Source organism: Netta rufina (genome assembly GCF_964035555.1).
Source record: "Netta rufina genome assembly, chromosome: 1".
Taxonomy (NCBI): domain Eukaryota; kingdom Metazoa; phylum Chordata; class Aves; order Anseriformes; family Anatidae; genus Netta; species Netta rufina.
This window is the reverse complement of record NC_140123.1, coordinates 150,076,660-150,100,439: the sequence shown is the minus strand read 5'-3', so window position 1 is coordinate 150,100,439 and position 23,780 is coordinate 150,076,660. Positions and strand designations below refer to the sequence as shown.

The window sequence follows — 23,780 nt, the reverse complement described above, 5'->3', positions numbered from 1 at the left end:
ATGTAAAAACTGCAATGGAACCTCCATCAAAGTTGGGTTTTAATTCCCCAACTGGACAAATCATTCCCTGATGTTATTCTACTCTGTTCAGTAGAGTAAAGCCAGGGCCAGATGGGGCCCTGTGTGAGATGATAGTATACCATACACTGCTTACTTTGATTGGCCTCTGGTTCCAAGTCTCCTTGTCGTTAGCTGTGGAAACTGTTGCCTTATTATCTGCAAATGAATAGAGCTGATATTAGAAAAAAAAAAAAAATGAAAAGCACATTTGATAAGAATTTATTACAGACTGTAAAGACAAAAAAGCAGAAAAAAAAAGTACTATGTCACCAAAATGCATGGGAGGGGAAATCAGAAGAAAGCTTTTCATTTTTTCCACTACTGAAAAAGTAGAAATAAGCTTTTAAATTCAGTATAATTCCATTAATTACCACCAGTTTAAATAGAGACTTTCTGAAGTTACTGGAGCAGAACATAGTTCCTTAAAATCTAAGATCAGTTCTACCTCTAAAATTACAAGGATTATACTTAGAATTGGCTGGGTATTTATTTATGTCCGTTGCAGGATCAATATACTTGGTTTTACTGCAACTAGAGGGAACTTTCCTTTTGAGAGTTCGCGAGGCAACAGTTCTTTAAAGTCCTTCCCTGCCATTATACACACCCTTTTCTATAAGATGATTCTGTGAAAAGATTTTGGTATTTGACAGAGGCACCACTTGCACCAGCAAAGACTCACTGTTGCCTTTGTAAAGATAGCTCATAATCAATTTATTCTCTATGGAAAACAAGTGCATCTCAGAAACAGCAGGATATTGTCAAGAATCTGGACTCTACTCTGTCAGCTGAGATTAAAAGAACACTGCTACTGTAAAACAAAACTTCTTTAGCACCAGATGCATTCAAGGAAATGGATTAATGAATGTAGATTGCGCCTTCGGTAGCCAGATCCTACGTCAGCCAGGCTACTCCTGATGAAAATGCTCTGCTCGAGTTGCTGGGAAGGTAGCTCTCAGCACCTTGCAGGATTAAACCTGATTCTCAGTGTGGTCTGCAGCAGTAGCAAAATTCATCTGGCAGAACAGTCATGCAAAAAAGACCACAGTAAGCCTTGAAGATTCACTTATGAGAGAAATTTCTTCCTTTTCTAATTTGTAACCTATTTTAATTGTGTTTGCATGATATAAATTGCTAAATGGTTCCTATTTTGGGGGGCACAAAACAAGTATCATTAAACGAAAGCAGACATAGAAACGAAATACAACTGTTCAACCAGAAGAAAATGTCAATTAAGTTTGATTAAATGATATAGATTTTTTCCCCATAAGCCATTTTGCCACAGTGATAAATATTTAATCCTGATTGATGACTGAAAGCTCTAGAACATGTATTTGGATCAAAAGGTACTATATAAATAAAGACATTACAATGTCACATATTTGACTGTTCCTTTGGTAATATTTTTTATCAGACATCCAATCAGCTTTCTTTCATATCATGTAAAAATTGACCTGCAGTGGTTTCCAAGAGCTTTGCACAACATGGCTTCTGTCAGAAACACAGCACAGACTCGGACTCGCTAGGTTGTTCAGCTTTAATTTCTGGAGCAAAACTTCAGCAAACAGTAAAACACTTTTGTGGAGCTGTGAAAGTTCAGCCTAGCTGTTTGATAAATGAGCAGACAGGCAAGCAGCCCTTCTTTCTTTTTTTGTATGGATTCAATGAAGCCTGCCTAAAGAACACCACATGCTGTTCCAGCTACTGATCTAACATTCCGCAACATCTCAGCCTTCCAAATTCCCTTTAATTACACATTAATCCCACCCCTCTCTCTTTCATTTTCTGCAGACAGGGTTGGGGGCTCCACAAGGCTGTGGGAAAAAAGGCAGTGTTGAAGAACTACTTTCTGAGGATGGCTTTTTGGGTTAGGGGATTTTTTTTTTTTTTTGGTAGCAGTTGTCATTCAGAAAATTCCATTCCTCTCCCAAAGTCGATTTTACAGCAGTAGACTCAAAAGTAAATCTTAGTATTAGATTTACTTTTACCTTAATTTTTCTTTTTGGAGCAATATGAACACGTATTACTTTCAAAGTGTGTCTAGTAGTGATGAAGTGTTACAATGCACACTGTAAATGCTACTTTATGAACCATATGCCATGGGAGTTCCTGGGATTTAAATAAATCAGCCAATTTCTACATACCAGGGCAGAGGTGATCAGGAAAGGAGAATAACAGAGCAGTCGATCAGATGATCCTTTTTCTTTTCTTTGTTTCTTTTTTAAACCCAACATGTTTAAACAATGAGGTACACCTTTCAGGATACAGCCAAAAGTATGCATCTCTCGAAATATTCTTTACTACTAATTTACAAAAGAAAATCTAGCAAACCTCTGAAAGAAAACATCAGGACTCTTTGATCTAATGCATAAGCTATGTATAGCACGGCGTACTCATGCTTGGGTGCCTGTACACATGAGCATCAGTATTTGTGTTTGTGCTTGGAATGAAACAAGTCAAGTAAGGAATGAACTAGCTGTTAAATATAAATGCTTATATTTGTCTACACTTATGTGAATGCTTATGCAATGATATTGCCAAAGGCAATGAGATTTCCCTGAAAGGAAAGAGGAATTCAGAGCAGAAGGACAAAGTGGAGTTCACTGTGCACTGAAATAAGTGGAAAAAGAGTCCAAAAAGTTGTTTTTAAATTGTGTTTTCAGCCTGAAAAGCCTCCCTGTAAAAAACACCATATTTTTGTTGCGTCTTTATTGACTACAGAGAAAATGAATTAATTTTATATCTGAAAGGAGATGGGGGAAGAGCATTCCTAGATATCAGACATAAAAATTCAGGTTAGATCCAAAAACCAAGTCGGATTCTTTTCCTTTCATCACTGCAGTGGGGTTGCATAAGCAGAAATGAAGCAAGACCTGACCATGCAGTTCAGACCTCCCTCTGAATGGAGCCCCGTCCCTGTTCTCACAGCAGGGCTGGCTTCTCAACAGAAGCAGTGGTAAAAAGATCTCATGGGTGGTGTCCAAGGGAATTTTGGAGTGAACAGGACTTTTACGATTGTCCCTCAATGGAACTGAAATTTCATCCCGCGCTTCTCCAAATTTACCACAAATCCAGCTGCTTATGAAATCTGCTGAGTAAGGGGATGCAGGCTTTATATTTTCCAAGTAATATTCCATCAAAATTATGTGGCAATTTTGACTTCTATGCACTCCTTTATGCTACTTGGCTTTTTGTTTTTGAGACAGATGCACAGCAGCAGTTTCACATGCAAATATTCCTGCCCCTACTATATTAGCCTCAGAAACCAGTGCTCCTTCAACTTCTTTCTCAGTTACTAAACTTCAGTTCTTTTCTCCCTTTCTTTCCTCTGTGCCCTGCTTAAGACCCTTTCTCACCTTCTGCCTATAGAAGATCTTGTATGATTTTCTTGATTAAATATATATACATACATATTAAGAACTGCTTTATCTTTCGACTTCATAGTTCTCTTGGTGATTGCCTGCCATATAGATAAGAGCCAGACAGAACTCATTACATTATAAAACACCACATACAGAGTTTATACCTTTCCAGTGGACTCCTAGACCCAGGTCTGCATTTGTTTAACCCTTTTGCAGATAATCCTGATGCATGGCACAGGACGAACACGAGGGATCCTTGTTATTTCTGACAGGCCGTACCTGTTCCACTCTGAATGTATGCAGCAGCCAAAGTGAATGCAGGAAAGGGTCATCTCCTATCATTCTCTCACATTGAAATTATAGTGCTGGTAGTAAAACATTCAACATATACTGCACTGAACTCAGAGCTAACAGGATTTTTACCACATTTTGGCCTTTTAAACGTAGGTGTCTAAATAAACTTGAATGAGATACCAATTTACTTGTATTTTTGGTCATTCTTAAAATAGTGGAACAAAAGTGAAATAAATTACTGAAGCAGCCACGTGAAACAGAGAGAATGCTTTATTAGCAACAACTAGAAAAATGCACTTCCTCTGTAAAGGTCTGTATCGTAGCCCACACAACCTATGAGCCCTAGCCATGGCTAACTGCAGGAGCTGTCCTGTTACCAGCAAACGGCTGCACAGGCGCGTTCCTTCATCCTGCTTACTGCCAGCTGAGATTTCTGCCATCACACCTATCCCCATAACTCTAGCACTGGGATTCAAACATGAGCAGACAGCCTCTGCTTTAAAAGGAGAAGGGCATTGTCTATTATGCCTTCATTCCTAAATTATGACCCATCATTGCTTATTTGATTCACTACCAAACTGAACTTTGTTTCTACTATTTTTTAATGAGATGACATCCCAAAACAAATCAAAGGGAGGGGGGAAAAAAGCATCTCATGCATTTGTCTTCATACTAATGAATAAGCATGTAAGAAACCAGCGATGTCAGAAAACTTTTGAAATCTTTTTTTCCTCTCTCCCTGTAAGAAAATGTTAAATTTTCCTCTGGGGGCAATAGACAGAGGAAGACTTTATGTTCATTTTGTTTGTGCATCTGATCTAGAGGGACATTATTCTTTACGACTCTTGTCCCTTTCTGTTTGAAATAATTCTAGGCGTGCTTCTAGAACTTCCCAGGGTAATGAAATAAAATCAAATTAAGTTGCATCACAGCATTTGAATGCTGCCAGAATGAGAAACTGACTCCAGGCTCCAGGACCCAGAACTCTGAGGAGTTCTAGATAACAACTCCTTATAAAAAAGCCTGGCTAAATTTACATCAATGCTGGTTTCTAATCCCATATCTAGAGGGCATGCATTGCTTCTATGAAGTCCGGGACAGAAGATCTGGGTTTATTTATCCACATTTATTGTAGTGTTTCAGACTTAAACTTCTTTGCTGTGCCAGGAGGAAAGTAAGAAGTGATGACAAATGTAATTATACCCCCACACAGCTATGTTTTCCTTGTTTTCAGTGCTGTCAAACATAAACAATCCTGATGTCCTAAATCTTATATGCTAAGCATCGAATTTTCAGGGTCATTCATCTCTGACCTGTTACTGCTCTGGCCGGATCATTTTGGGGTTTCCCCATCTGCTTCAGTGCTTTTAAAAACCCTGTCCTGTATCTGTTATTATTAACACTCGTGCTGAAAGGTACCTTTTGGATCAAAGGTGGCTTGGTGCTGGCTTGACAGCACATTACCTTGAGTAAAAGGTCAGAATAGATTTTGTCCTACTGGTAAAAAAAAAAAAAAAAAAATGCATGATCAAGCCAGTCCATTACAAAGTACAATTCCTGTTCCCCAAATCCACCAAGCTGTGTGAAGAAAAGGAGGAGCAGCATGACTGTGTCTATACCCTACTCCTTGCTCACTTACTTGCATAACCCTAGAGGGAAGAGCATAGTGTAGATACGGGTTTAATATGCTCCACCCCACATCTCTGGCTGGTTTAGATTCAGTAACCTTCCCATTTCTCTACACTCACTTTCATCATTTTATGGAATGAGCCATGGCCTAGCTGTAGGATAAGATCTTACTTCTAGCCCTGATACATCTCAACTGATATTGCAAAGCAAGTCAGACAAGGCTGTTGGCACTTTTTCTAATGCCCGTGCCCAATTCCGCCTGCTGCGGAGATTAGACTCCACGAGGAACTCCATCTGAACCGGACCCTTTAGCGAAGCTTGGGAGACCTCAGCTCAAATTCATCCACATCCAACAATATCCTCCTTCAGCAGCTCCCCCGGCCAGATGGAGTGCAGCCTAAGGCACGATCAAACAGCTTGCTGCGTTCCAACAAAGCTGCGAGCACCGAATGCTCTGCCTCAGACGCCGAACTGAGCCGCAGCCACTTTCCGTGCCGGTTTGCTGAAGCCAAGCAGACCTAAAACCCTGCACAACTCCCCCTGCTCTTTCCTGGTGCCAGCGTGCTTCCTGCCATCACGCCCGGCGTATCTGTGGGAAAAGGCTGAGCGCCAGCATCCCTGCACTCTGGCAGACCCCGTGCTGTACGAACTGCCTCTGGGACGTGCTGACAAGGCATGAGGTAAAGCAGCCCCGAGGCCACTCCGCTTCATGCCCAAGGTCTGAGTGGAAGCCAGACGCTTCAAGTGGCAAAGCCTGTAAAAATGCCTTTTCCAGAGGGCAAATCTTTGGGAAAGAGAAAGCCTCTCTAATGAAACGGAGGTGTCCTTGCTGGTTTTCTTGCTCCACAGGCTCAAGGAGAAAAAGGCAATAGACAGCAAGCTGCAGGAATAACAAGGGATCTGTAAAGCAGCACTGGGGGACAAAGAGCTTTCCTAGTACACTGTGGGACCACCCTTCCCCGCGCCAGTATGACCACTTACTGCCATGGTTATTATGGACTTCTCCATGAAGGCTGACCTACAAGATGCGGAATTAGGGAGAAATGTCATACTGGTATGAACTGTCCTTCAGTCAGGCACATTTGCTGTTAAAAAGTGATGAAGGAAAAGCAGAGATTGCTCAGATGGCACTGACAGACTGGTATGGTCCTTTAATGCAATAACAGAAACCACATCCTCAACTTTAGATTGATTTTTCACCATCTCTGTTTTTCTTTTCTATATTAACTTGAAAAAGCCTAATAAAAAACCCATTCCATATGTAGGACTTGTCCATAATAAAGCACTTGCTATTTTAGACTAACAGAAGAGAGCACTAAAGTAAATTTTGCATTGCTATACACTTACCATTGAGGCTACTAGGAAGCAAATTGAGAGTATAGGGAAAAAATACATCTGCAGGAGATGTATCTCCTTTGCATGGCAGGCAATTCCCAGGTGTGTGTGGTACAGAATGCAATCACATTGCAGTGTCGTTATCAAAGAGGTTTCAACGATGCTAACTTGTCTGTCCTTTTTAAGAGTCAACAGACACTATGCTAGGACGAAACTGTAAATCCAACCTATGTTAATCATGCTTGGAGGAACAGTGCTGTTGGCAAAACTTTGGGGCATAGAGACAGTGCATAGTGATAAGAGAAGGCTCTGGCTGGTGCAGCTTGAAGTGCAAACTATACTGGAATAAAACTTTTCTTTCCTAGTATAACTGTGTCTCAGACCTTTTTTTTTTTTTTTGGCAAAGTAGAAATATTATTCAAAAATGTAAAAGATCTTTCCTAACCAAAAAAATAAAAGAGAGAAAAGAGGAAAGCATTTAACCTCCAGGGGGCATATGGGAGTTGTGGGAAGAACTCTATGAGGATGCAAAGAGTTTGCATCATGAGCAAACCAAGTGTTCCTAAGTGCTCTGTACGAGAAATTTGCAGGGTACTGGAGGTGACAGCACTACACAGTAAATGCGAATTGGTCAACTGAGGACTTAGAGGACTGGGAAACAGGTGTGGAAGAGGAAGATTACATCTTCAAAGGGCTCAATTGACAAAAATAGGAGGGGGTCACACAGGGTCACAAAAGAAACAAAAAACACTGCTGGCTGAGGAGATAAAAGTGAAAGAGAAGCCTCGGGACCTGCCACCCCGGTGCCTTGGTTCAGCGAGGACAGAGCCACCAAGCCTCACACAACCAATCCTCACACAATTACTGGGTAGCTCCTAGCCCAGTGTGTTAATTGCCACTAATATTTTACTATAAACAAAACACACACACGCTCAGCCCTCCCTGCTACAGGCAGTGGAGAACTTCCATTTGGAAACATCCTAAGCTCCTCTCTGTGAGGCCACTGGGTCCCAGAGCAGAGCCTGAGGCATCTGTGGCACATGGCTGAAGGCTGCTCTCTTTTTTAAGTAGCATTAGGGCTTTCACTGTGGGAAAGGTTTTTCTCATGTGCAACACTTTACTGTAGGAGCTCCATGTCATTCCTGTCCTTCCTCCCTTTACTTCCCTGTCTTCTCACTGGCCTCATGGAGCAGCTTTACTTTGCTTTACTCTGGGGTGAGATCAAGGTCTTGTTGAACACAATATGGTTTGCCACTGCCTACAGTAAGAGCAGAAGTTTACCACTGGAGTCTTCACTTGCTGGTATCAAGCTGTAATCAGCAAACTAACACAGGGCCCTCCCTAGTCACTGTTCAGTTAAAGCATGTGGGTAAAAGTGTGCTCGGTCCTGTATTTTCCAGGCAGTAAAAATCTCTGCAATAATAAACTAGGTAACATAGCTATTGGCAGACTGGGAAATAGTAGTAAGTACAAAACTGCCTGTCGTTTTCACACATTATTTGGTTGAGTAAAGAACTAAAAACTTGGTTAACTTACTAAAGCTACAGCTGCCTTTACCATATAATAATATATCACATCAATAACCATTACTCTTCCTTGTTTTATAGTAAAGGGACTTGGGAGTGTAGCTTGCTTTCTTAAAGGTGTTTATTTACAAAGTAATTCTGTTCTTTCCTTTTCTTATTCATTTCCTTGCTATTAGCCTGGTTTCCTCAGGAAACAGCCTGTGAGATATTGCTGTCTCTCTGCTAATCTTTCCACCCCGCCATTCCCCAGGGCAATTTTTGTTTCACTAATCCAATACTACCAAATGCCTGTGGTCCAGTCCATGTCCTAGAGGTTAAGCAGAAAACACTGGCCGGATAGCAGGGTGAGCACACTGAAGGCTGAAGACAAGACAGGGAAGAAAGCTGAGCCTTTAGGTGAGCCACTGGGCACTGCCTTACTGGACAACCACGAGCAAAAGGCAACAAGTCACCACTTCTGTTGCTCTCAGCCAGCCACCCCATGTGCTGCCTTCTTACCCAGCTGTCTGAGCATGGGGAGGAGAGAAAGACAGAAACACAGACAGACAGACTTGAGGGAATCTAAAAATAACGTAGAAAGAAGGTGCAGCACATACATTGACTGGGACCTGGAAATAATTGAAAGCACTGTGGGGAAACATGGAGATATTAGAGAAGATCTAGGTACAGCTATGGATTTGGGGAACCTAGGCAATGGTAGGAAACAAGGTCCATTAGCTCAGCTGTTCAGGAACAATTTGTCTGTTCTCTCTTCTATGCTTTGTTGTGGATATATTTCACTTACATCAGGGTTAAGTAGCAGCCAGGGGCTGAAGCACTGTCTACAAACCTTAATCTGGAGAAATAATTTCCAGGCAAGCTTCTCGTCTCAAGTGGTATCTTTAAAAGTGAAATTAACGCTCGTGTTAATTCAGATGTAGCTGACAAGTAACAACGCATTAGGATGTTACTTATTACAGATTCTTAATGTGCTGAACTCCATGTCTGTTTCTGAAAACTACCAGTCTGTTGAAGAAAAAGCCTAAATGTTTAACATTGCCCACAGAGCTAAAGTTCAAAGATGAATCATAAATTTAATGTGGTCCATTGAAAGGCGAACTGTCTACAATTTCACAGAACAACTAACCCCTTTCTCTGGAGAAGATGACAGCTGCAGGGCTCTTGATGATTCCCAATGAGGACAAACATGTCTGGGGTCTCTGTTTCGGGAGCTAAGTGCGGAAGCCCTCAAATAGCACCTATTTCACTGCACTGCCTCCAAGGCATTTGTGCAGCACACATTGCCCATACGTTATTTAAGCCACATGATAACAAGTCGGTTGGTTAAAACTTCTTTTGTGTACCTACTCCTAAAGAGAATCTGACTGCAAGCTACTGACTGAACAGTGGGTGTGTACCTTGCAGACCTTCATGACTGTGCAGGACGTTTTTCTTAGCAAATACAGGTCTGACAGAATCACTGGGGTCTGCTCTGAGCTCTGCACATGCAGAAGCCCGTTCTGCTTCAAAATTCATGTCAGTGTTGTCTGAGGTTCCTGGACACACCTATACAGAAACCTCAGTTTTCATAACCATAAGCAATGGCCACACAAAATTTTAGGACAGTACTGGGAGGTTTCAGTAAGGGTTCATCTCCACAAAAAGGGGAGTAAAACTTCATGGATCACTGGTCAGAACTAACTTTATTGCAACCGAGTGGAAAACACTTGTAACACAGCACATAAAAAAAAAAAGGAACACCATGATTTTGGATGGAAGACACTGTATCTACCCTGCTAGGCCAAGACAACAAACTGATGAACAAGTACACGTGTAAAAGGGCAGGCAAAAAGGAGGATAGAGTAATATGCAGCATAACAAGACTGCTGCATATTGAAAACTGATGGAGTCCCTCGTGAAATTATGTTTTGCTGAAATAATTCCAGAGTGTTTATCCCTTAAAATTTGTAGAAGTTTTCAGTAGCAGCAAAAGTAGCATTGCGTAAATTTTACCCACTAACCAAATGTGTTAGTTTGCATGAAATCTGTTTCTTGTTCTCACTCTTCCAAAACGACATGTTGCCACTATACTTAGCCACTTGGTAGCAATAATATATAAAACGAACACTTTCATACATATGCAGTATATTTAAACAGAAACCTAACACGGAATCCAATGAGCTACGCAGGTCTTTGTGGCATGACAAACATTGTGATGTTAAAACATGGTGCATTTTACTTGCCTTGCTAAACTGCCTACATAAAGATGCACTAGAGAAAATGACACCTCATTAAGTACATTCTTCTCCTTCACCTACTCTTTACAGAGGCACTTACCCTAGGAATATTTTCTACTCTTTGAATACCCAGCACTTCTATAGAATAAATGTTGCAAACACAAGAAGAGAATAGCTTATAGGACAATCGGCTTCAGATTTACACTTGCAAGCATTTCAAAAAGAGTGACAAACTACATTTTTTTTTTTCAAAGCCTACAAGTTTTAAGGACCTGTGACAAATTCTAGAGCATAAATTTAGCTTTAAATAAAATTAAAATTTTCAAAATTATCATCCTATTTCTCACTGAGAGGAAAACATCATCTGATCAGAAATTCCAAAATAAGAATTTTGTGTAACACCTTTAGCCACCCACTAATATGTGGTAGCATTAACCTTTACTGCTCACATCTGGATAATGGATGGTAGCACCCGTGCAAAGAGTGCGTCTCCACTGTAAGTCTGGAAATAACCACAGGGGCTCTTACTAAAGCTGGCCTGGAAAGTGGAAGCACAAGGAATCACAAAGATAATTGGGCACCCTGCATTTGCAGTGCCACACAAACACCATGGGATGCTTTCTGGACCTGCACATCTGGAGGGATTGTACTCCATTGTGGATTTGCCAGTGTGTGCTGACATCCTTAACTCAAGGATCTCCATGCCATGCTTGCAAGAATGGCATAAACAAGCCTAGAACTAAATGATTGATATCTGACACTTCTGTTTTTAAATATATATATATATTTATTAAAGCACTATAGGTCACAATGCTTAACACTTGTGCTTGACTTTCGGGCTACCGATGTTGTATACTATGTCACTGCAAGACAGTCTGACAACAGCAACACTGAAATAATGAAAAAAATTAATGCACTCTGCAGCTTAGTCATGATGAGAAATGATTCCAACCTTCCACATGCTTAAAACCTTAGCCTTTTTCTTAAAACCTGGATACACAAGATGTTCCATTCATAAACCTCTATCTCTAGCAGTAAATGCTGATTTGATATTTTTCAATGATCCAAACTCACCTGAACCAGATGAGAGCTCAAGGCACCGTACTGCCGATTAGACTCACCTTCCCAAAGCTGGCGGCATTAACAGGTTGCGTGTCATTTTTCTCACAGAAGTCCAAGTAATGCATGTAGAGAGCACTTCGAGGAATGCAAACACCTTCTGCAATCTCATAGTTCTCCTCCAGCCTTAAAAAGCAAATATCAAACAGAGAAAACTGCAAGTATGTTGGATGTACAGTTAATGGTGTGTAAAGCTGTATCTCCAAGACCCGACTCTACAGCTTCTGCTTGTCTACTAAATTTTCACTGCTCTGTTCTTAAGAGTTCCTTCCAATTCTCTGCCATAAAGCTTGCTTGCTTAATTTGGCTGGTGCTTGCTATCAAATATGTAGACTGAGTTCTCAGAGGCAAGTGAGGATTAACACAACGGGATATTGGACTGTAACTATGCCCCAATGTGCTATTTTCTGGAAAAAAAAAATAAACTAGTAATCTGTTATACCCTGAAAGCATCTAGCAGTAAACGAATGTAAGTACAATTATTGAACAACAACATTCACTGAGGGGCAGCAATCTCTCATCTTTACAGGACAGGTCACAATTGGTTCGTGACGCTCTTTTCACTCGTGTCCAGCTGCCAAATCCTTACCTGGAGGAAGCATACGTGGCTAAAGAAAGTTACCTGTAAATAGTGAAGAATATGCACAAAATTGTGTCTCTACAGTGTTTTCTCATCATCGTTGATTATCAAAGTGAGAAAAAACAAGAATCTATGATCTGCTGAATGCAATAGTGAAATAACATCCTCCTCTGCCTTGTAGAAATGGTTATCATTCATTCCCACATGCAAACACACAACTATAACTTTTTATCAATATGCATCAAATACATGTATAGGTATATGCTTCACGTGTAAAATTTGAAATAGCACTCATCATAAATCTATAGATTACAAGATGAATTCCTTTGATTTTTTTTTTTTCCTTCTGATTGCTGACCCAAACAATTTCAAGAGCTATTTATGTACACACCTAACTTTAAAACCATAACCTTGTCACCCATGGTATCACTCGAGCTTTTAATTTACAAGTGTGCTCATCTGCCTTGCTGTCTGGGAGAAGAAGGTGTGTGCAACTTCCTCTTAAACATCTTAGAAAAGTCATATATTCTCAGAAAACTCCAATTTTTACAGTAAACAGTCCCCTTGGATTTGATAGCTGTACAATACTGTTCCAAATATCAAGTTTTTCTCTTTCATTGCCTTTTCCAAGACCTACCCTTCCTCCATTTCAGTTATCATGATCACTCGTGACTGCAAACTATTTTAATAAGATATCTGGCTAGATGAATGGAATCAGTTTGTATGGGCAACATCTATTCTTCCTTGGTTTCTACAGGAATATCATCACGGCATCTTTCCTCAAATTCATAGTGCTTTAACAAAACCTTCTTTCAAAACCTGGAGAGTTCGTTTGTATACTATAGCTGCTAATTGGAATGTCAGCTTCCGTGACCAAGACAGGACAGAAAGAAAAGCAGTTAATTATTTCTGTTCATATCTGATGAATTTTTCCCTTTTTCTCCTCTCTTTCACAGAGAGTCATTAGTCTGACACTGAACAATGCTCCATTATACCTGAACTTTTTTTTAATGATCAAAAAAACCATCTTGCTCCACTTCTTTTATTTTCCTGTCTTTTATTTAACAACTTTATCATGTTTTGAATTCAGCTTCATTCTACAGTGCTGTAGAAAGATAATGAACTCAACCTTCTACCTAACAAATCACTATCAGAAATAATGTATATATAACATTTTAAATATCCTAATAAAGCCCTGTGAAATCCGGTAGTTCGAATTGAGACCTTTTGTACCACTATCGTATAGCAATAAAACCCTAATCCTCCTACAGGAATGACAATTTCATCTGTCCCCATTACTGTTTTCCCCTTTACACTTATATACTTCTAGATTAAATGAGATTGTTCTATAGCAGAGTCATGTCCATGGTGTTAATTGTTAGACTTATTTTTAGATATGAAGGCAACAGAACAACTGTGATGTTACCAACGCTAATTGCACAAAGGACCCTAGAACAGATTAATTTTGATGCATTATAATTATTTCTGTGAAACTACTTATCTTGGGAGAATCCATCAACTAGCAGTGATTTACTTTTCTCTTTTTTACTTAACTTTAGGCATGTTGAAGAAAAAAAAATGTTTTGTTGACTTCATCTTCACAACACTGGTACTATTCAGAGCACCTATACTGTAAGAAACCAAACTGTACGGACTTAGGGTCATTGAACAATACTTTGAAAGATTAGACATTCACACACACACACACACACGCACACTCACCCCAAACTGAGGTAAAATGAAGTTTCACACTTACAGTTTCATCAACCAGCTCACCAGAGGATTAATCACAAACATTTTAGAGCCAAGTGTCTAGCAAGCTGTAGCTTTACAGATAATAATGAACACAGGAATAAGGGATGAGTACAGGATACTAGCTATTTGTATATTCACACCTTAACGCAGACTGGTGTAGGTTCCCTAATTATTATGTATTTTGCAATAATGCTACATTTACCTGGCCTTTCCATTCATTTTGTGTCATCAATGAAACTAAACAAAAAAAAAAAAACAAAACTAAACAACTAAAAAAAAACCCAACCATCATTCCTATTTCCAGGCAAAGGATATTTAGGCAGGCTGACAGTCATACAGACACGCTTCTGCCATCTTCAGCTACTCCTCATTTATAGTATTCAATGTACCTTCTCCTTTGAAGAGGCATAAGCATCAAGGATAGATCCCCATGGGATTGGTGTTCACTCTTTTCAGTAAGATGTCAGACAAGAAATAACCAATAGAAGCAATGGCAATATGGACCAAGTCACATTTTTCCCTTATGTCTTATTTCACTTTCCCTGCTACTTTCCTTCTCCTCTTTTTCTTTGCTACTGACATTTCCTCTGTTTGTGTTCTCCACTGCTCCTTGCCTTCATTTACCTACAAATGATGGTAGCATCTCATAGAAAAAAATGTAACATACTCTATCCTGGCAGACACCAGACCAAGGAGACAAATGTCATGCTTCCGTTTGCCAGAAAAAGGCAAATTCTGTACCTTACCCTGAAATCTGGTCAGTAATTTACCTCACCACTTCGATCACTTGAATCTTGCCCAGAGGTTCCTGAAAGAGGGTGGGACACCCAAGGGATATTCAAGTAAATTTCATCTTTTGTCTTTCCTGACTGTGCAAAAACTTGGTCAGAGTCCTGAGCAGGCAGAACTGTCAAACAAGTAAAGCCAAATCTACAGAAAGCACTCAGTGCAGCTTTTGTACAGTGCTGACCACAATAATTTACCAACTCATGGGTTGCTAGGTGCCACCACAGTACAAATAACCTGATGCTAATGTGTCTGGTTTTCCAGAAGAGTGGAAACTCGACATCTTCACACAAAGCAAGCTTCCTACTTTATAGCACTTTGATCACAATGTTTGAGCTTCTGATTTTATTTAGTGTATCAAAACGCAGTAGCAGAGTTTCTCCAGGCAACACCAATTCAAAGCTGCAGTACGGAGGCAGAAAACCGTATAGAAACCACGAGAAAACTGTTCTGTGGTACAGCTACTAAGCTGGCAAACTACTACCTGTAGGTCTATTGATAAATGAGCAAATCATATAATTCAGTTTAACACCAGCTAAAGAAATTAAACTTGAAAATGCTTTCATTGCTTTCTGTTTTATTTTTGGATGGAAAATCGAATGGGAGAAATTGCAGATGCTCCAGAAGACTCAAAAGGGAAAAGGTCTAAACCTAAAGGTGTAAGAAATGTAACACAGACAGGACATAACAGACAGGTCGTAAGCCAATCCAATAGTAAGGGAAAAAGAAAAGATGATGTAAGCAGCCTTTTGCCCCCCCAGAAATCTAGTATTCTATTGCAAACACTCACTGAATGAGTACTAGCGTGCACACTGCATTCCAGCAGGGCTCAATATCCCAGGAGTTTAGGGATTTACTAACCTTTATGACTGAGGAAGCTTGAAAGTATTTGGCAAAAGACTGTTTACAGTATTTGCATGTTTTCTTTTGGGAACAGTATCACTGGCATGTTCTAATTAACTCTGACTTCTTGGCTACTATGCTATTTGCTCCCGTGGAAAAGACTCTTAACTGACTCTACTGCAAAATAAACACTATTCTGAATTTGGGCCTGGAAAGTCCTGCCTGCTATTTCATTTTAACTAGATTGATCTTTCTTATCTTGTTTGAACTGTATTGGAGTTGTTTGGGTGAATAATAGAAAATAATAAAATGCACCTATGACATTTGACTATTATTTTAATATATTTTTTCTCAGTAGTCACTCTCCTCTTACATTCACATTTCTTGAACCTCTGAAAAATAGCAGTTTGGTGGCATAAAAATGTACAAAGAAGCGATGGCTCAGAACTAAGTTTTTTTTTATTTATATTTGCATATCTCAGTATTTGTATTGGAAGCATCTGCAACTTTAGCACAAAAGAACACTGAATACTTGCAACAACATTCTGAATCCTACAGTTTGTTGTTGTTGTTGTTGTTGTTGTTTTTAATCAAAAATTTAACTGATCAACTTTAAAGAGATGATACATTAAGTTATTTGAATATCCTTAACTGAATGGATTATTCTTTCATGTTTATTCAGTTACGTTTCCCAAGGGGCTGACAGAATAAAAAAAAACATTTTGTTAACATTGTATTTAAAAAAATAAAAATAAAAAAGCAAACATTTTTTGCCCCAAATATATATTTTTTAATCAAAAAACAAAAACAAACAAACAAACAAAAACCTAAGAGAACTACTTACAGCTGAAGCAAAGGCTTTTATTCAAAAGACTCAAAGCAAGCTAAGTAGTATGGGGCTGCACAAAACATGCTCTGAGGCTTGGCAGATTTCTCTGTAACAGAGCTCTGTTCTGCCAGATACAAGGAACCTCCTGGAAGATGTTTAATCACTTGCAATACTAAGAAAACTAAACCAGAATTAAAAACCTAAACAAAGTGAAAAGTCACCAAAAGTTTAAGAGATGATCTATGGAAAAAGATGTCAGAACTATGTGCAATGTTACAGATTGTACAGCTAAAAATACTTCTGTAAATTATAGCAAACTGCATGTGTTCATTTTCCATAGCACAGTAGACTGACTCACAAAGTTTCCTCTTCTAATCCTCTCCCTCTCCTTCTCTCTTCCTAATCACCCATCTTTTTAAATGCTCAGTAAATTTGTAAAAGGATTTTGACAAATACATAAAACCTCAAACTGTCTTCTTTTGTTATCTTTGATATTAAATTTCAGATGTGTTATTATAAAGGTCAGTAAAGGTGGCTTCATCACACTGAATCAGTCATTTATTTCTTGAACAAAATTCTCAGTATTAGTCTTCTTTTTTTGTGGAATAAGTATAACAAAAACAACAAACCACAAATCACCAGCTGGCAAGGTGGCAAACAAATACATCAACGAGATTTTCTAAACTGTATCAGAATTTTCCTATGTTTAAACAAATCTCATAGAAGTAAGATATTTGCTGAGAAATGTTATATGGGATGCTAATGAGCAGTTTATATACATACAGTGAAAGTATCTTTAGAACTTTCTAAGATGTCCAAGATCTCTATCCACTTCTCATGGAAAAAAGGGTAGGGAAAAACACCAGCGTCTTGATTTTTTTTAAAAGGTATCTTACCATTGCAGAGTAGCTGGAGTTGAGTGTGGTTTCGATGCTCTATTATTTTCTTTTTCCTCATCTGTTAAGAAACAAAAGAATACTGTTTAATTTCAGTGGGAATCGCTCGGGCACTTGTGAACTGGTAAGGACTTATCTGACCAAAAATATTCTCAAGTGTCAAAGCTTTCCCGAAATATTGGCTAAAGCGTGGCAATGTAAACAATGATGCTCCCTAAGCTAGTATCTGCAAATACTGCTTAAGGCAATAAAGCTTGCAAACATTACTGACAGCAAAAGCACAGTGGTGCAAAGGAATGATGATGTTGGAAAGCATAAGTTTATATGAAAGAGGGAGGATCTTGGACCTCTCACAACATGTCAGAATAAAAAAATATAATAATAATAATAATTAAAAAAAAATATCTTTCACATGCTTTAAGAGAACAGGTGCCTTATCCAAACTGCCTTTTTCTTATATTCACATTAGATACGGCATTTAACCTAACAGGGTTCATCTGCTGTTGTGATCTTAATGCATGACATACATTAAGTATTTGTAAACTTACAAAGCTTAATAAAAAACAAAGTTAAAAGCATTCTATAACAGTTTATTTAATTTTAGATTTTTTTTTCTGATATTATTTCCTGTTAGCTGTTTCCCAGTGTAACTCTTTAATTTGCTGACTTTCCAAAAAGCTAAATAAAAGCTTAATAAAGGGAATGAAAATAAAACTGCTTTAAAATATTGGATTTCTGCTGGTTCACATTAGTCGTTTTGAAAATTTTAAAAATATATATAGAATAATTCCTATCAAACTGTGATTTGCAAAGCATATAAAACATTCCTAAAAGTAAGCTGGTAGTCTGAAGCACAACCCATTTCTTCAGAAAGCTGTTCTATAGAAAACGCTGTTGTTTTAAGCATAGTTGGGTATTTTTACAACTTTGTCTCCAGTTAAAGCACTAAGTTTTGATACCTAAACGAAGTAAACCACTGCATCTGTACACCACACTGCAAGATTCATTTCTTCATGCCGTTAATTTTTGGAAGTTGCTTAAGACAGCCTTTAGGACGCTGAATCTTAAGGCAGGCAGAGTATCCCTTGGACTACCAGAGCCCTCTGGGAGGCCTTTTGTGCAGTCCCAAAGAACTGGCACACAGAAATAAAACCAGGCTTCAGAAAACGCTGTCTCCAGCCCTCACGCCACAATACTTCTTCCATTACATACAGGGCAACTTGTGTTAACTGAACGTCCTTTAGCCTGTGAGGCCAGGCCCTGAATATCAGGAAAATCCAGATTTACAGTTATCCACAGACACGGGGGCTGCCCCTCTTCTCCATCTGCATGACAATAGGCCTCTAATTATTGGACCGCACACTCCTTCCCTGCCTTTCAGGGGCCCGCTTTTATTCAGCCCAAAGGACCAACATACACATTTCAAATCACTTTTAAATTGTGTTTTTCATTTGTTTTTCCTAAACAAACGGTCTGCGTGCAACAAACCTTCGGCACACAGGGCTTGAATGCCGAGTGGCCACGGCTGCCACAGGCTGCTTGAAAACAGCCTCTGTCCTCGCCGGCGGCAGGACAAATGCCTTCTCCTAGCGGGAGCCACAGCTGCACAGCACAGATTGAAACCACTGGGTGGATAAAATAATTGGGGCCATCCCTTCGCCCAACACCTACTGCTTCGATCTTCTTACCCTTAACTGACAGCACGAACACCCGAAAGAAGAGTGTGCCTTCCCTGAGGGGTGGCTTGGGGAGGAGAGGGTGGCCATGTCTGCCCTGCTCTGTGGTGTAAGGTGCTTTTAGGGTTGCATTCAGGGTTTTCCAGAAAATGGGTTGAGTGAACTCTGTCTGGGCTACCTCCCACCCATCAGGGAGGGTGAGCTCCCACAGCTGGTGGGGAAGGCTCCATGGGGTGGGCAGGAGGCATGACCAGAGTGCAGCACAGCCCTGCATCACTCTGCTTGCTGCAGCATCCCCACCTAAAATACGGCTAAAACAGGCAGCATGGCTTGGGGGGGATGCAGAGGAGTCACGGCAGCTCCACAGGCATGGAGGCTGCAGCAGCTTCACCCACAGGCCAGGCCTGCCAATGCCCTGTGTGTCTTCCAGCTGGTCCTGAGGTAAAAGTGAAAGGAAACTACTGAGGAAAGTTTTGTCTCAGCAAAGTGTTGTGGGCAGTAAAACACTGGCTGGTTGGGGGAGTTCCCCCGGCTTTAGTAATGAAAATTATGGCTGGCAGCTGTGGGAGTGGGCAGGCCTGGCAAATAGGGACAGGTCTGTGGTGGCAGGAAAACACCAGGCTGCTGCTGGTTCCTGTAAGAGAAGTCACTGCAGCAGCCTTTCCACAGACCATAGTGTTATCTTGCCTGTGACATTACAGGAGAAAAACGTCACAGCGATATACAACTGAAGCAGCTGACCATGTGTCAGCAGCGTGGGGGGGGTCCCGTCCTCATCCTGGGTGGGGAAACTGCTAGGGAGACACAGATCAAAAGTGCTTGGCACCATCAGTCTAAGGTGAGGCCATCCTAAACTGCCTCTGGCTTGTGAAACCAGGAGGCACTACTGCCCACCTTCTCCACCTGGAATAAAACTTTGATTACCTTTCTTGATTTAAAGGGGCTAGCATGCAAATGTACATTATTAAATCTAGTTAGTGTAGATGAAAGCCATTTAATCTTCTCCTGCATATATCAAACTATCAGACATCAAATCAATACCCAAATTATTCAATGTTAGAATCTCTACACATCTTCCATCCCTCCCTGTTATTTCTCACTCACATTAAGACCTGCAAGCAGGCATTTTACCTAAACCTGTGTGAAACACCATAAGCTATCCATACTCATCTCCTTACATGTATTTATTTTAACCAGAAAAATTAACAATAAGACCATAAACTACTGTTTAACCCCCCTCCTCGGGTATGTCTTTTCATGGGGATCCTTCTTCAAGACTCTTTAGCAAACTCCAATAATTGTCCTACGATATACCAAGTAGGAGAATGATAGACTCCAAAATTTTTCAAAAATGTTCTTTGAGCATCATTATCCATCAAAATATTTACACAGTGAGCAACTGGATTTTCAACAGAACTCAAATGTTCAATGTTAATGCACATCTCCCCTAGAATCAAGCCTCTGTAAAGGAATAGAGAACTTTGTTTGTTTTAAGCCAATGGATCATCTATTAGCCAAATGGTTTCTCATTTTCACTAGGTCTTGGCTAAGATTATTTATTATTTTTAGAAAACCTTCATGTTTTATTAAATATATAGAAAGAATTGTACATGGCATTAGAATGGAAGGGACCTAGAAATACAAACTTTTAGTATCACATATAAAAACATTTTATTCTGCCTTACACAGTTTAAACATATAATCTCATCAGATAATTGAGTAGTAATAAACAATAAATATCTCCATTTCTTATATTTTAGTTCATAGCAGGGCAACTAATGTTTTCCCTACTGAGCAGGAAATGTTTTGTGTAACTCTGGACTCAGGTCTGATCCCAGATGTATAACATGAAAGAGAATGAATGCTGTTTCCTCTTTTTTTTTTTTCTTCATTTTATCAGAACCCTTCGCAGCAACACTGTAGATTAAAATGAAACAATTGCCTTTACAATTCAGTACATCTAAAACCAAACCTATTTGGTAAAGGAAATAATGACACTGAAAAGAAGTCTTGCTTCAGGACACTGTCAAAGACAGTGTCTTGAACAGAGCTAACAATTCTCCTGTGACAAATGCAAAAGGGTGTGAAGTCATCAGGAAAATTCCAGGTCCTCATGCACAACTGTAGGTATTCACACAAAAAGTAACTGCACAGACATAAATCCAAAGGAGCTACACTCAGCACCTCTTAAGCATGCTGCTTTAAACACAGCAAGTGGAACATCCACAAAGTGAAGACCCTGCACTAGTACACATTTTTCTAAAATGTTGGTATTAGTCTCTGTCATAACTAAAGTGGAGTTAAAGCTCTGCTTTCCACTGTTGGGGTAATAGAAGTGTCCTGTACTTTCCAGGGAGGTTTGTATAAATCTCAGAGAATCTCTGAGGAGCGAATACGGTATTCATAGCTTTATCTGGATAAAATCCTTCAGTAAGTTCAGGTAGTTCCACATCTTTTAGATGAATAGCCCCTTCCTCTGTAGCCCCTGTAAACCAGGCTCTGACTGTTCTCAAGAGTGCTTTGTCCTTTGCCAAAATGAATTAAGTGATAGTAAGAAGCTGCCTTACCACTTACTTCCATGTAGTCATAAATATGATTCAGGCTCATTAGCACGTACGCTATACTTCAGAAATAGTGCTGTGCCTTTTTTTTTTTTTTTTTAAACACTCTGAGAAGTATGTGAGCATAGTTATAATTGAGTAGGTATGATTGGGAAATAAAGATTTTTCCCACAAGGACAATTTTAACAAAATCAGTTTTTTTCTTTTTGTCTTAAAAAAAACCAAAAAAAAGACAGGGAAAAAAGATTTTCCAATGGGGGAAAAAAACAGGTTTATTTCAAAAAACAAAAAAGAAACTATTGGATAAACATTCTGTTTCAACCAGTTTGAACACCGATTTTAAACTCTTTTTTTGAAGTGCAAAAAGTAGTAATCTTTTCCTCTTATGGATCGTCTATACATTTAGATTTCTAAGTGTTCAAAAAAATTTGGACCAGCAGCCCTTCCACTTCATCATGTAAAATCATGATTCCTCCCACAGAAAGCTGAAGTTGAAACTCATAATCCTTGAATCATTCTTTCACACCTTTATTTTATTTTTGGAGAATCTTGCTCAACACAGTATACAGAAAAGTTTTTTTTCCTTTTAAATATTACGAGGTTACACTATGCCCTTTTCCTGTTGGTCTTTTGACTAACATTTAGAGGTAGAAGTGGTGGAAGGAGAAGTATTTAGAAAACCAGAAACTGAAATAAAATTATTGTAGAAATTTTATATTGGAATGAAAATGCTGGTTTAGGACAGGGCATTGAAAGGTCCCAGGAGGGTAAGAAGTGTCCCAAGAAGCAGCAAGACAATGGGAATCCACATCAACAAGTCATTACTTCACAATGCAGTGCAGGTTCAATAAGCCTGGAGGTCAGGAGGAACATAGAAGAAGGACCTCTACAGCCCAATGTTTGGATGGTTCTATACTCCACATGTAGAAAAGGAGGCCAGCAAAACTATAGCTCTTGTCCTAAAACCCTATGAACTGTGAAAATATCTAGGAGAGTAAGTATGATACTGTGCAAGAAATCAGTGGATATCCTCATAGTCTTCCTTAGTGGATGCATGCCCCCTCCAAAACAAAGAAAGAACAACAACAAAAGTGAAACAAAACAAAATCCATATTTACCTCTGGTAGAGTCCAGCCAATAATTACCTAGTGTATTTAGAGGAAAAGGAAAAAACAAACAAACAAGAACTAAGAGTTCAAGAGAAAGATAGATGATCCCTTCTTTTGGCTGCAGACAAAAATTGGAACTCCCTTGACAAGAGTAATTTTGACCACTGTTCTGAGGAATTCAAATAGGGTCACATAGGTTTTCTCACAACATTTTACCTCCTGCTGCTTAAAAGTGTATGACAGAGGCTGGAAAAAAAAATGACATGGATGTTTGGAAACTTCCTGGTTGTTGTGTGGGCACTGTTAGAGAAATGTTAGAAAGAACTCAAGGTCTGGAAACCACATAACATGATGCTTATCGAGGCAAAGCAGATGCTGCTACTTTGTTCTGGATTTCACAGATTACTGTGATAATTTCACAGATTCTTACTGTTGGGTAAATGGCTTAATTTTATTTCCTTTTTCTTCGCTGCCTATTCCTCATTGCTCCCAAAAAAAAGGATGACATTTCAGGTAGATTAATTCTCTGATCTGCACTGCAAAAATGCTGCTATCAGTGCAAAGGAAGCAGTTGAAAGAGCTGGCTATAAGAAGGAAGCTAGATTAAATCAACTCTCATTTGGGCTTCTATAACATAATGTGATAGTTCATTTGGCACACAAATTGTGGGATAATTCATTTGTGTATTTGTTTTGTCAGCTCTAGATTTGCTGCCTTTCATTATATTCACGCGCCCCATAATTTTAGTGACATGAGACAGAATGAACAACCATCCTATTTTCTCAGTGCTGCCCACTGAAATACCTTCTCTTAGTCACACTTGCTGAGCCACACAGGACCAATTCTTACTGTCCATCAGGATGCAATGATAATACTGTCTTGAACTGTGAGCCTAAGGAAAAGCTCACTAAGGTCAATAGGATCAAATCCTGAATTCAGACTCCATTAAGAATCTGAAGTCACATTCATTACAGATTATTTCTGTCACATTCTTAGTAGCATGAAACTGGGTTAAATGAATTTAATAAGTCTCACAGGTTCTCATAAAATGCAACTTAACAAGTGTATTCTATTTGATTTTCACTACAACCTGCTGATGCCTTACTTTTTAAAATCAAAAAGACCACCACCAGAAAACAAACCTATTTTATTGTCTTTGAGGATTCTTTTCTACCATGCTTAGCTTGGGAGTCATGAATAAATACCA

The 23,780-nt window shown here is 39.3% G+C and overlaps 1 protein-coding gene across 1 annotated transcript in view; it reads right to left on the bottom strand.

Annotated features, from left to right (window-relative positions):
* The window catches only part of RFX4 (regulatory factor X4), a gene marked incomplete at both ends in the record, with an annotated part of 91,727 nt that overhangs the window by 50,557 nt on the left and 17,390 nt on the right, over positions 1-23,780 (bottom strand). Inside the window, 3 exons of the mRNA XM_084290303.1 lie at positions 155-216; positions 11,541-11,664; positions 17,228-17,288. Of these exons, the coding sequence (XP_084146429.1) occupies positions 155-216; positions 11,541-11,664; positions 17,228-17,288 (247 nt within the window). The remainder of the gene's footprint in view (positions 1-154; positions 217-11,540; positions 11,665-17,227; positions 17,289-23,780) is intronic.